This window comes from Hemitrygon akajei, chromosome 4 (assembly GCF_048418815.1).
Source record: "Hemitrygon akajei chromosome 4, sHemAka1.3, whole genome shotgun sequence".
NCBI classification, from domain to species: Eukaryota; Metazoa; Chordata; class Chondrichthyes; order Myliobatiformes; family Dasyatidae; genus Hemitrygon; species Hemitrygon akajei.
In genome coordinates, this window is record NC_133127.1 from 56,825,452 (window position 1) to 56,838,140 (window position 12,689).

The window sequence follows — 12,689 nt, forward strand, 5'->3', positions numbered from 1 at the left end:
TCTACATTAACTTCTAAAATTCATTTTTTATAAAATTCTTTATTCTTTGTTGTTATTTTGTTGCATGTTGCTCCAATACACCATAGCAAATTCCTAATATGTGTAAATGCATCTGGTGAATAAAGTTGATCCTTTGATAGTATCGAGCAGCATTTTATCTATGCATCAGTGTTTACAGGAACTCTAGGTGGCAATTATATAGGTTCTCCATCAGCACGTTATAATTACAGGAGGTTTTCAAAAGATGTGTTGATACTATTGTATTAGTTTAAATTGCTTAATTTCCATTAGCCTTCACATGATTATAGAGGGTCTTCAGTAGATTGATTACATTGATCTTTGGTGAGGGGAGGTTTCGTCAATGTTTACAGGTGGGTGATCACAAGGTGACTGTAAGAACTTGTGCATTGGAGTTGCCCTGATGCATATCACAGTGCCTTGAAAAAAGTCTTCGGCCTCCACAACTTCTTTTCACATTTTACTGTCTCGTTTTCTAAATTTCAAATATATTGAAGTCGGGTTTTTTTGTGCACAATGTCAAATCGAAAGAAGAATTCCAAAACCTGTCAACAATCTACTAAACATGAAAAATCTAGATTGTAAGGCTGCAAAAAAGTCTTCATCCCCTTTGTAATTTCTAGGCTAACTCTCATCATTTATCTTACCCGGTTCACCCAATTTGTTGATGTAGAAAATTGGAGGACCATTTGTTTTCAAGAATTCATAAGACTACTGTAAATACCTCCTCTCTCAGTAAGTTCCAGTAGAATGGTAGATTTTCAACAGACCAAACCAAAATGAAGACAAAAGAACATTCAAGATATGTCAGGGAAATGAACAGAGAAGCGCAAGTCTGGCGATGTGTACAAGACCATCTCACAGGCACTGAACATACCTCGGAGCTCAGTGCGGTCCATCGAGAAGAAGTGGAAACATTTTGCCACACTGCTTAGGTTAGGCAGACACCCTAAAATTTAGTAGTTGCTGGAGAAGAATGGCACTTCTAAGAGGGGCTACTGTGACACCAACAGTCACTCTGAGTGAGATGCAAAAATCAGTGGCTGCAACTGGAGATGAAAAGGTTTAAAAAAAGACTGCCATATACAGCGGCCATCGTCGGAGCAGACTGAGTCAGAATGGGACGGCTTTGGCTCAACAAGCAGAGGCAAGGTTAGGTTCCGGTAAGTTTTGTTTTGTTCGTTTAGAGTAGAAAGAATGCCAGGCAGGATGTTGGAATGCTCCTCTTGCAGGATGTGGGAAGTCAGGGAGACCTCTGGTGTCCCTGACAACGATGCCTGCAAGAAGTGCATCCAGCTGCAGCTCCTAACAAACTGTGTTAGGGAACTGGAGCAGGAGCTGGATGACCTCGGGATCATCTGGGAGAATGAGGAGTTTATGGATAGTAGTTTCAGGGAGGTAGCTACACCAAAGGAGCAGGGCACAGGTAATTGGGTTACCATCAGTTGAGGGAAGGGGAAAGGGCAGGTAGATCAAGGCTCCCCTGTGGCCATTCCTCTCAACAACAAGTATACTGATTTTGATACTATTGGGGGGGATGGCTTACCTGGGACAAGCTGCAGCAGCCGGATCTCTGGCACTGAGTCTGGTTCTGCAGTTCAGGAGGGAGGGGGAAAGAAGAGGAGAGCGGTAGTGATTGGGGACTCGATAGTTAGAGGTACATTCAGGAGGTTCTGTGGTCGCGACAGAGACTCCCGGATGGTTTGTTGCCTCCTGGGTGCCAGGGTCAGGCCGCGTGCACAGCATTCTGAAATGGGAGGGTGAGCAGCCAGATGTCATGGTACACATCGGTACCAATGACTTAGGAAGAAAGATTGAGGAGGTCCTGAAGAGTGAGTATAGAGAGCTTGGTAGGAAGTTAAAAAGCAGGACCTCGAGGGTGGTAATCTCAGGATTGCTACCTGTGCCATGTGCCAGTGAGGGTAAGAATAGGATGCTCTGGAGGATGAACATGTGGCTGAGAAACTGGTGTAGGGGGCAGGTGGGACCTATACAAGAGAGACGGGTTACACCTGAACTACAGGGGGACCAATATTCTTTCAGGGAGTGCTATTGGGGGGTTTAAACTAGATTTGTAGGGGGTTTTGGAACCAGAGTGCCAGAGTAAATAGTGGAGTGGGGGTGAAATTAAATGATGTTAAAGGTTCATGCAAAGTCACAAATAGAGGGGTTGTGTGGTGGTGAGGTGTGTCTATTTCAATGCGAGGAGTATTGTGGGGAAGGCTGATGAGCTGAGGACGTGGATTGACACGTGTAATTATGACATTGTAGCTATTAGTGAAACTTGGCTACAGGAGGGGCAGGACTGGCAGCTTAATGTTCCAGGGTTCTGATGTTTCAGACGTGATAGAGGCAGAGGAATGAAGGGTGGGGTGGGTGTCATTGCTAGTCAGGGAAAATGTTACAGCAGTGCTCAGGCAGGACAGATTAGAGGCCACATGGGTGGAGCTGAGAAACAGGAAAGGTATGACCACAATAACGGGGTTGTATTATAGACCACCCAATAGTCAGCGAGAATTGGAGGAGCAAATCTGCAGAGAGATAGCAGACAACTGCAGGAAACTTAAAGTTGTGATAGTAGGGGATTTTAATTTTCAATGCAAATGAGGTCATGGAACCTATACAGATTGAAGAGGAGGAGGTGCTTGCTATCTTGAGGCAACTCAGAGTAGATAAATCTCCAGGACCTGACAGGGTATTCCCTCAGACCTTGAAGGAGACTAGTATTGAAATTGCAGGGGCCCTGGCAGATATATTTTAAATGTTGGTATATATGGGTGAGGTGCCGGAGGATTGGAGGATAGCTCATGTTGTTCCATTGTTTAAAAAAGGCTCTAAAAGTAATCCGGGAAATTATAGGTTGATAAATTTGATGTCAGTAGTAGGTAAATTATTGGAAGGAGTACTAAGAGATAGGATCTATAAGTATTTGGATGGACAGGGACTTATTAGGGAGAGTCAACATGGCTTTGTGTGTGGTAGGTCATGTTTAACCAATCTATTAGAATTTTTCAAGGAGGTTACAAGGAAAGTGGATGAAGGGAAGGCAGTGGATGTTGTCTACATGGACTTCAGTAAGGCCTTTGACAAGGTCCCGCATGGGAGGTTAGTTAGGAAGATTCAGTCACTAGGTATACATGGAGAGGTAGTAAATTGGATTAGACATTGGCTCAATGGGAGAACCAGAGAGTGGTCGTGGAGGATTGCTTCTCTGAGTGGAGGCCTGTGACTAGTAGTGTGCCACAGGGATTAGTGCTGGGTCTATTGTTATTTGTCATCTATATCAATGATCTGTGGTAAAATGGATCAGCAAATTTGCTGATGATACAAAGATTGGAGTTGTAGTGGACAGTGAGGAAGGTTTTGAAAGCTTGCAGAGGGATTTGGACCTGCAGGAAAAATGGTCTGAAAAATGGCAGATGGAGTTTAATACAGACAAGTGTGAGGTATTGCACTTTGGAAGGAAAAACCAAGGTAGAACATACAAGGTAAATGGTAGAACACTGAGGAGTGCAGTAGAACAGAGGGATCTGGGAATACAGATACAAAATTCCCTAAAAGTGGCGTCACATGTAGATAGGGTAGTAAAGAGAGCTTTTGGTACATTGGCCTTTATAAATCAAAGTATTGAGTATAGAGTTGGATTGTTATTGTGAGGTTGTATAAGGCATTGGTGAGGCCAAATTTGGAGTATTGTGTTCAGTTTTGGTCACTGAATTACAGGAAGGATATTAATAAGGTTGAAAGAGTGCAGAGAAGGTTTACAAGGATGTTGCCGGGACTTGAGAAACTGAGTTACAAAGAAAGGTTGAATAGTTTAGGACTTTATTCCCTGGAGCATAGAAGAATGAGGGGAGATTTGATAGAGGTATATAAAATTATGATGGGTATAGATAGAATGAATGCAAGCAGGCTTTTTCCACTGAGGCTAGGGGAGAAAAGAAAACAGAGGACATGGGTTAAGGGTAAAGGGGGGAACAGTTTAAAGGGAACATTGGGGTGGGGCTTCTTCACACAGGGAGTGGTGGGAATGTGGAATGAGCTGTTAGATGAAGTGGTAAATGCGGGCTCACTTTTAACATTTAAGCAAAACTTGGACAGGTACATGGATGAGAGGGGTTTGGAGGGATATGGTCCAGGTGCAGGTCAGTGGGACTAGGCAGAAAAATGGTTCGGCACAACCAAGAAGGTCCAAAAGTCCTGTTTCTACAATCTCTAAGGCCTTGTACAGAAAGGGTATTTATGGAAGCGTGACAAGGAGGATGCCTTGGTTAAAAAAAAGTATGCTTACCTGTAAATACTTCACAAATCGTCACTTAGAAGGTACTGTAAAAATGTGGAAGAAGTTCGTGTAGGCGGATGAGACTAAAGTGAAACATTTTGGTCTCTACACTAGGCGGTACGTGTGGTGTAAAATCTAATACCGTGCAACAACTGGGTAACACCATGTCGACTGTAAAGTATCGTGGAGTTAATATCATGCTGTGGGGATGTTTTTTAGCAGCAGAAACCGGGAATCTGGTCAGGATTAATGGGAAGATGAATGCTGCTAAATACAGTGAGGTCCTGGATAAAAACCTGTTGGCCTCTGCCAGTAAGGTTAAACTGGGGAGAAAGTTAATCTTTCAGCTGGACGACGACCCAAAGCACATTGCCAGAGCAAACATGGAGGGGCTTCAAATGAAGAAAATTGATGCCCTTGAATAGCCCAGTCAGAGTCCTGACCTTGATCGAGCATCTCTGGCAAGACCTCAAGAATGATGTCCACTGCCACTCTCCAACTAACGTGGCACAGCTTCAGAAATTTTTCAAGGAGGAATGGACAAATCTTGCTCCATCACGTTGTGCAAAGCTGATAGGGATTTATCTAAAAAGACAACTGGCTGTAATAGCTGCAAGAGGTGGTTCAACTAAGTGCTGAGCAAAGGGGGCTGAAGACTTTTGAACTGCTGACGTTTCAGTTTTTGAATTTTTCAGTTTTCCCTTTTTTATAATTTCCCCAGTGTATTTGGGCTGTACTGTGAAAAAAAGAGTACGTGATTCACAAATAAAAATTCTCAGTTAAAATAATCAAGATCCCTCATGAAGAAAGGGTTGGGGGCTGAATACTTTTACAAGGTACTGTATCTGCAAACTTCAGCTTCTGCTGAGCAGGTTGAGAAACAACAAAATCATCCTCTTATTTTTCATTTCCTATGCACCCCCAAACCAAATATATTCTTTCAGAATGTGGTGACTAAATAAAATAGCAGCGAACTTAATAGTCTTTTTATATCTATTTCCATGGTCTTTTGTACTGGACTAATGTAGGTCTTTGATGTTTTTGTTTCTTATGGTAGATCAATCAATTCTGGACTTCATGAAAGGCTTCTACTGTGCTTAATAAAATCTTGCATACAATTTGATTTTTTTTTTGAAATTGTTTTTATTTTAAATCGCTAATTTGGAATCACTGATGTAGCTTTCTGCCTTTCAAGGTAAACGGTCTAAACCAGACTTAAGCCGGGTTCTGCTGAGAATTCTGCATTTATATGAGGTGGGAGAAGACCGTGTGCTATCCCAACCTGTGACAGTCAATTTGAAGGTCTGTTATCATTTTTATTTGGAACAGTATTACATGAAATACAGACAATAACAATGTCTCATGTAAGGTGTAGAAACTTTCAAAAGATGGTGTCTCAGACATTTAAGCCTGCTTTTACATTCTCAGCGCTCGAGTATGAGCACACCTTGTATTTTCCTTTTCACTTATTCTCTTTCTCCCCTCCTCTTTTGCATTTTACTTCTCTCCCTGTGCACCTCTATAAACATGCTCACACCCAATTCATTTACTATTTCCCACCACTGTCTGTTAGGAGTTTGTACATTCTCTCCGTGACTGCGTGAGTTTCCTCTTGGTGCTCCGGTTTCCTCCCACGTTCCAAAATGACGGGCAGATTCGTAGGTTACTTGGCCAGATGGGTGTAATTGGATGGCATGGGCTTGTTGGGCCAGTAGAGCCTGTTGTTATGCTGTATCTCTAAATACATTAATTAATTAATTAAACACTCTGTAACATGGTCTTGTTGCATTGTTCCTCACACCCATAAGGATATCCGGTCAAAGTGGTCAGTGTTGTACCTTGCTGCCTCACATAAAGTAAATTAATAATGATTAAGTATCTTTATCCTTAGGCTTACCACTTCCTTTTAATAGACAATAGACAGTAGGTGCAGGAGTAGGCCATTCGGCCCTTCTAGCCAGCACCGCCATTCTCTGTGATCATGTCTGATCATACACAATCAGTATCCCGTTCCTGCCCTCTCCCTATATCGCTTGACCCCGCTATCTATAAGAGCTCTATCTAACTCTGTCTTGAATGCATCCAGAGACTTGGCCTCCGCTGCCTTCTGGGGCAGAGCATTCCACATTTCCACCACTCTCTGGGTGAAAATGTTTTTCCATATCTCTGTTCTAAATGGCCTACCCCTTATTCTTAAACTGTAGTTCTGGACTCACCCATCAGCAGGAACATGCTTCCTGCCTCCAGCGTGTCCAATCCCTTAATAATCTTATATGTTTCAATCAGATCCCCTCTCATCCTTCTAAATTCCAGTGTATACAAGCCCAGTTGCTCCAATCTTTCAACATATGACAGTCCCGCCATTCCGGGAATTAACCTTGTGAACCTACGCTGCACTCTCTCAATAGCAAGAATGTCCTTCCTCAAATTTGGAGACCAAAACTCCACACGATACTCCAGGTGGGGTCTCACCAGGGCCCTGTACAGCTGCAGAAGGACCTCTTTACTCCTATACTCAATTCCTCTTGTTATAAAGGCCAGCATGCCATTAGCTTTCTTCACTGCCTGCTGTACCTGCATGCTTGCTTTCATTGACTGATGTACAAGAACACCTAGATCTCGTTGTACTTCTCCTTTTCCTAACTTGACTCGATTTAGATAGTAATCTGCCTTACTGTTCTTACCACCAAAGTGGATAACCTCACATTTATCCATATTAAACTGCATCTGCCATACATTTTCCCACTCACCCAACCTGTCCAAGTCACCCTGCATTCTCATAACATCCTCCTGACATTTCACACTGCCACCCAGCTTTGTGTCATCAGCAAATTTGCTAATGTTACTTTTAATCCCTTCATCTAAATCATTAATGTATATTGTAAACAGCTGTGGTCCCAGCACCGAACCTTGCAGTACCCCACTGGTCACAGCCTGCCATTCCGAAAGGGACCTGTTAATCGCTAATCTTTGTTTCTTGTCAGCCAGCCAATCCATGTCAGTACTCTGCCCCCAATACCATGTGCCCTAATTTTGCCCACTAATCTCCTATGTGGGACTTTATCAAAAGCTTTCTGGAAGTCCAGGTACACTACATCCAATGGCTCTCCCTTGTCCACTTTCATAGTTACATCCTCAAAAAACTCCGGAAGATTAGTCAAGCATGATTTTCCCTTCATAAATCCATGCCGACTCGGACTGATCCTTCTACTGCTATCCAAATGTGTCGTAATTCCCTCTTTTATAATTGACTCCAGCATCTTTCCCACCACTGACGTCAGGCTAACCGGTCTATAATTCCCTGTTTTCTCTCTCCCTCCTTTCTTGAAAAGTAGGACAACATTAGCCACCCTCCAATCAGCATGAACTGTTCCTGAATCTATAGAACATTGGAAAATGATTACCAGTGCATCCACGATTTCTAGAGCCACCTCTTTAAGTACCCTGGGATGCAGACCATCAGGTCCCGGGGACTTATCAGCCTTCAGACTCAACAGTCTATCCAACACTGTATCTTGCCTAATATAAATTTCCTTCAGTTCATCCTTTACCCTGGTTCCTTTGGCCACTATTACATCTGGGAGATTGTGTCTTCCCTAGTGAAGACAGATCCAAAGTACCTGTTCAACTCGTCTGCCATTTCCTTGTTCCCCATAATAAATTCACCCGTTTCTTGTCTTCAATGGCCCAATTTTGGTCTTAACTATTTTTTGGTTTTCACATACCTAAAGAAGCTTTTACTATCCTCCTTTATATTCTTGGCTAGTTTACCTTCGTACCTCATTTTTTCTTGGCGTATTGCCTTTTTTGTTATCTTCTGTTGCTCTTTAAATCTTCCCAGTCCTCTGGTTTCCCGCTCATCTTTGCTATGTTATACTTCTTCTCTTTTATTTTTATACTGCCCTTTACTTCCCTCGTCAGCCACGGCTGCCCCTTACTCCCCTTAGGATCTTTCTTCCTCTTTGGAATGAACCGATCCTCCACCTTCTGCATAATTCCCAGAAATACTTGCCATTGTTGTTCCACTGTCTTCCCTGCTAGGGTATTGTTCCATTGAACTTTGGCCAGCTCCTCCCTCATAGCTCCATAGTTCCCTTTGTTCAACTGTAATACTGACACATCTGATTTTCCCTTCTCCTTCTCAAATTGTAGGTTAAAACATATCATATTATGGTCACTACCTCCTAATGGTTCCTTTACCTCGAGGTCCCTGATCAAATCTGGTTCATTTCACAATACTAAATCTAAAATTGCCTTCTCCCTGGTAGGCTCCAGTACAAGCTGTTCTAAGAATCCATCTCAGAGGCACTCCACAAACTCCCTTTCTTGGGGTCCAGTACCATCCTGATTCTCCCAGTCTACCTGCATGTTGAAATCCCCCATGACAACTGTATCATTACCTTTGTGTCATGCCAATTTTAACTCTTCACTCAACTTACACCCTACATCCAGACTGCTGTTTGGGGGCCTGTAGATAACTCCCATTAGGGTCTTTCTACCCTTAGAATTTCTCAGTTCTATCCATACTGACTCTATATCCCCTGATTCTATGTCCCCCCCCCCTCGCAAGGGACTGAATATCATTCCTCACCAACAGAGCCACCCCACCCCCTCTGCCAATTAGTCTGTCCTTTCGATAAGATGTATATTTTTGAATATTCATTTCCCAGGCCCTGTCCACTTGAAGCTATGTCTCTGTTATTCCCACAACATCGTACTTGCCAATTTCCAACTGAGCCTCAAGCTCATCTACTTTATTCCTTATACTTCGTGCATTCATATATAATACTTTTAATTTGTTACTCCCCTCTCCTTTCATATCAATTCCTATTTCACTTGGCCATACTGTATGATCTCTTCTTGAGCTTTCTACTCCATTGATTCTGTTGTCCTTTTTAACTTTTCTTATTTTCACTTTCCCTTTATCTCCATCCTTATATTTCCAGTTCATCCCCTCCCCCCCACTACTTAGTTTGAACACATCCGTGTTGCAGTGGCAAACCTGTCTGCCAGAATGCTGGTCCCCCGCCTATTAAGGTGCAACCCGTCCCTTTTGTACAATTCATCCCTACCCCAAAACAGATCCCAGTGGTCCAAGAATGTAAATCCTTGCTTCCTGCATCAGTTCCTCAGCCACACATTCAGATCCATTATCTCCCTGTCCCTACCCTCTCCAGCCGAAGGAATTGGAAGCAAACCAGAGATAACCACCCTGGAAGTCCTGCTTTTCAGCCTTCTTCCGAGTTCTCTGAAGTCCTGCTGCAGAATGTCCTTCCTCTTCTTCCCAATGTCATTTGTGCCAACATGCACTACCACTTCCGGCTGTTCACCTTCACCCTTGAGGATTCCCTGCAATCGGTCCGTGATGTCCTGGATCCTAGCACCAGGGAGACAACACACCATCCTTAAATCTCGCCTGTTGCTGCAAAAACCCCTTTCTGTACCTCTTACTATGGAGTCCCCTACTACCACAGCTCTTCCTGATGTCTGACTCCTCGGCTCTGCTTCTGCACCAATTTTCGGCTCGCAAACCTGTCCGCCTCTCAGACTGGCAGTATCTCCTGTCCTGACAGCTTCCAAGAGGGTGAACCTGTTTATGAGAGGTACATCCCCTGGGGTCTCCTGTACTTCAAGCATCCTTTCCTTCCTCATCATCGCCCCCTTTCTCTCTTCCGGTATCCTCGGTGTAATGACCTCACTGTAGGTCCTGTCCAGAAAACACTCGTTTCCGTGGATAAACCTGAGGTCATCCAGTTCTTTCTTCAGTGCTGCAACATGCTCCTTCAGAAGCTGAATCTGGACACACTTTCCACAGCTGTAGCAGATGGGGGCACCATCAGTGTCCCTGACCTCCCACATCATGCACGTAGCACACTGAATCAGCTTAGCAATCATGTCTTCACCCTCTCCAATTGTGCCTGGCACAGTCTCCTCCCTCAGCCTCCTCGCCAAAGACCTCGAGCCAAAGACTTTTCTAGCTATTAAGCTTTCCTATGTCATATTTTCCCCTTCCCTGTCATTCTACTCACTGTGAGACCTTCCGCTGCCCTGAAATGGTTGGTTACCTGTTCTCTGGACTCTGCTCTTTCATGTGGGACACCAGCCACTGTGTGATCAGTGTAGCCCACCACAGTGCACAGCTTCGCCAAATGCAAGTGAATAGCTAAGCTAGCAGAATGACTTAGCAGCTGGTGAAGTTTCTCGCTCACAACTATTCAAAGTAATGTAAACACAGTTAAAAATTTTAAAAATATTGTGCCAAAAGAAAATGATTTATAACAACACAAACTATGAAATAGATTTTAATTGACTGAAGATAATGTTAGCTCTGTGCAAACTGCTATTGTGAAGTCCATGACAATGTGATATAAGGTGCTGCAGATGTAAATGCATCGAAATGCAGATGAATGATGCACCAAATTTGGAAGGAAAGGGGGAAGAAGGAAGAAAACGAAGGTGGGGGAGAGGAAGGATGAAGAAGGGACATCTTAGATGTCCTAGAATGGAAAGCCTCATCCTGAAAACAGATGTGACTGAGACAGAGGAATTGAGAAAAGTGCCAGGGAGCATGTGAAGTCTCATGGATGTAGGTAGGAAGGAACTGAATCGAGGAGGACAAAATAGAGCCAAGGTACGTGGACATTGGTTCAGTGGGCAGGAGCAGGCAGAAACACTGGGCCTACCCAGACCTAATAAAGCCTAAGTTCTCTTTTCAAATGGAACTTGTCAGGATTTGCTGAAACCGTTGGGAACAGTGGTATCTGTAGAAGAGCGCTCGCTCACAGGAACCTGGAATGTTGATGCCCTCCAACGTTGGAAGTGGAGAACGGCACAGCAACATGACATGGGTGAGTTATGATTTTTGGAACTAATTTTAAGATTCTGAGAATAAGATACACCATGCAATGGAACATTTCTATTATTTTTGATGTTATTATCCTTAATAAACACTCCAAGATCCGTTATGCACGCCCTCTGTGAGATCTCTATATGAGTGCAACGTGTAGCTTTGGTCACCATACTGAAAGAAGAATATGCTTGTCTGGCGAAAGTACAATATGATTTCAGTAGTAAGGGATTCCTCTGAAGAGAAATGAAGTAAGATTGGTCTACTCAGGTTAAAGGTGAGAAGAATGAGAGATGACCTCCTTGAAATATTAAAGATTCTGAGAGAGTTTTGTAAGATTGACATGAAGAAGTTGGTTTCTCCAGCTGGAGATCTGGAAATTAGAGGCAGAATGTCAGGATGAGGGGTTGGTGATGCAGATAAAATATTGGGATCCCCCCCTTGAGCAGAGTGACAGGCTGTGGCTAGTAGCCAGTGTATATATTCAAAGCTGCCATCGCTAGATTTGTAGATGAGAATTTATTCAGAGATAAATGAGGGAAATTGTCAGGGAAATCGATCTGAGACATAGGATCAGTCATAGTGACAGAGTGATACGACTGAAGCTTCTACTCTTACATTCTTGTCAGCAAATCTATGTTTGAAGGGGTTACATCTGGGAGATAAATTTTGGTACAAATGAGCTGGCAGTACTTTTATATCACTTTAAGATCACGTCTTTTCTATGTTAACTCGGCCATTTTTAAGTTTGACGGTTGCAAAGCTTTGGTTTGAGTGCACTGCAGATTTCACATCTAAATTAGAGGTTTATTGGGAACCATGAAATCTTTCTTCTGCTTATCCCCTCCCTTTATCTCAGCGTTAACATAATTATCTGATTATTGTATATTTAGAACATAGAACATCGAATAGTACAGCCCAGTACATGCCCTTCGGCCCACAATGTTATGCCGGCCCTTAAACCCTGCCTCCCATATAACCCCCCACCTTAAATTCCTCCATATACCTGTCTAGTAGTCTCTTAAACTTCACTAGTATATCTGCCTCCACCACTGACTCAGGCAGTACATTCCACGCACCAACCACTGTCTGAGTAAAAAACCTTCCTCTAATATCCCCCTTGAACTTCCCTCCCCTTACCTTAAAGCCATGTCCTCTTGTACTGAGCAGTGGTGCCGTGGGGAAGAGGCACTGGCTGTCCACTCTGTCTATTCCTCTTAATATAATACTCTTCAGGGTATTATGTCTTAGTGAATTCAAAGTTCACAGTAAATTTATTATCAAAGTACATATGTGTCACCAGATGCAAACCTGAGATTCATTTTCTTGTGGGTATGCTCAATAAGTCTATAATAGAACAGTAACCATAATAGAATCAATGAAAGATGGAACCAACTTGGGCATTCAGACAGTGTGCAAGAGACAACAAACTGTGCAAATACAAAAAGAAAGAAATAATAAATAAATAAGCAATAAATATCGAGAACATGAAATAAAGATTCCTTGGAAGTGGGTCCATTGGTTGTGAGACCATTTCAATGA

General features: G+C 43.0%; 1 protein-coding gene across 1 annotated transcript in view; it reads left to right on the top strand.

The window, feature by feature from the left end:
- The window catches only part of man2b2 (mannosidase, alpha, class 2B, member 2), an 88,815-nt gene that overhangs the window by 60,831 nt on the left and 15,295 nt on the right, over window positions 1-12,689 (top strand). The window contains exons 17-18 of the mRNA XM_073042667.1: window positions 5,496-5,602; window positions 11,031-11,148. Coding sequence (XP_072898768.1) covers window positions 5,496-5,602; window positions 11,031-11,148 — 225 coding nt within the window. The remainder of the gene's footprint in view (window positions 1-5,495; window positions 5,603-11,030; window positions 11,149-12,689) is intronic.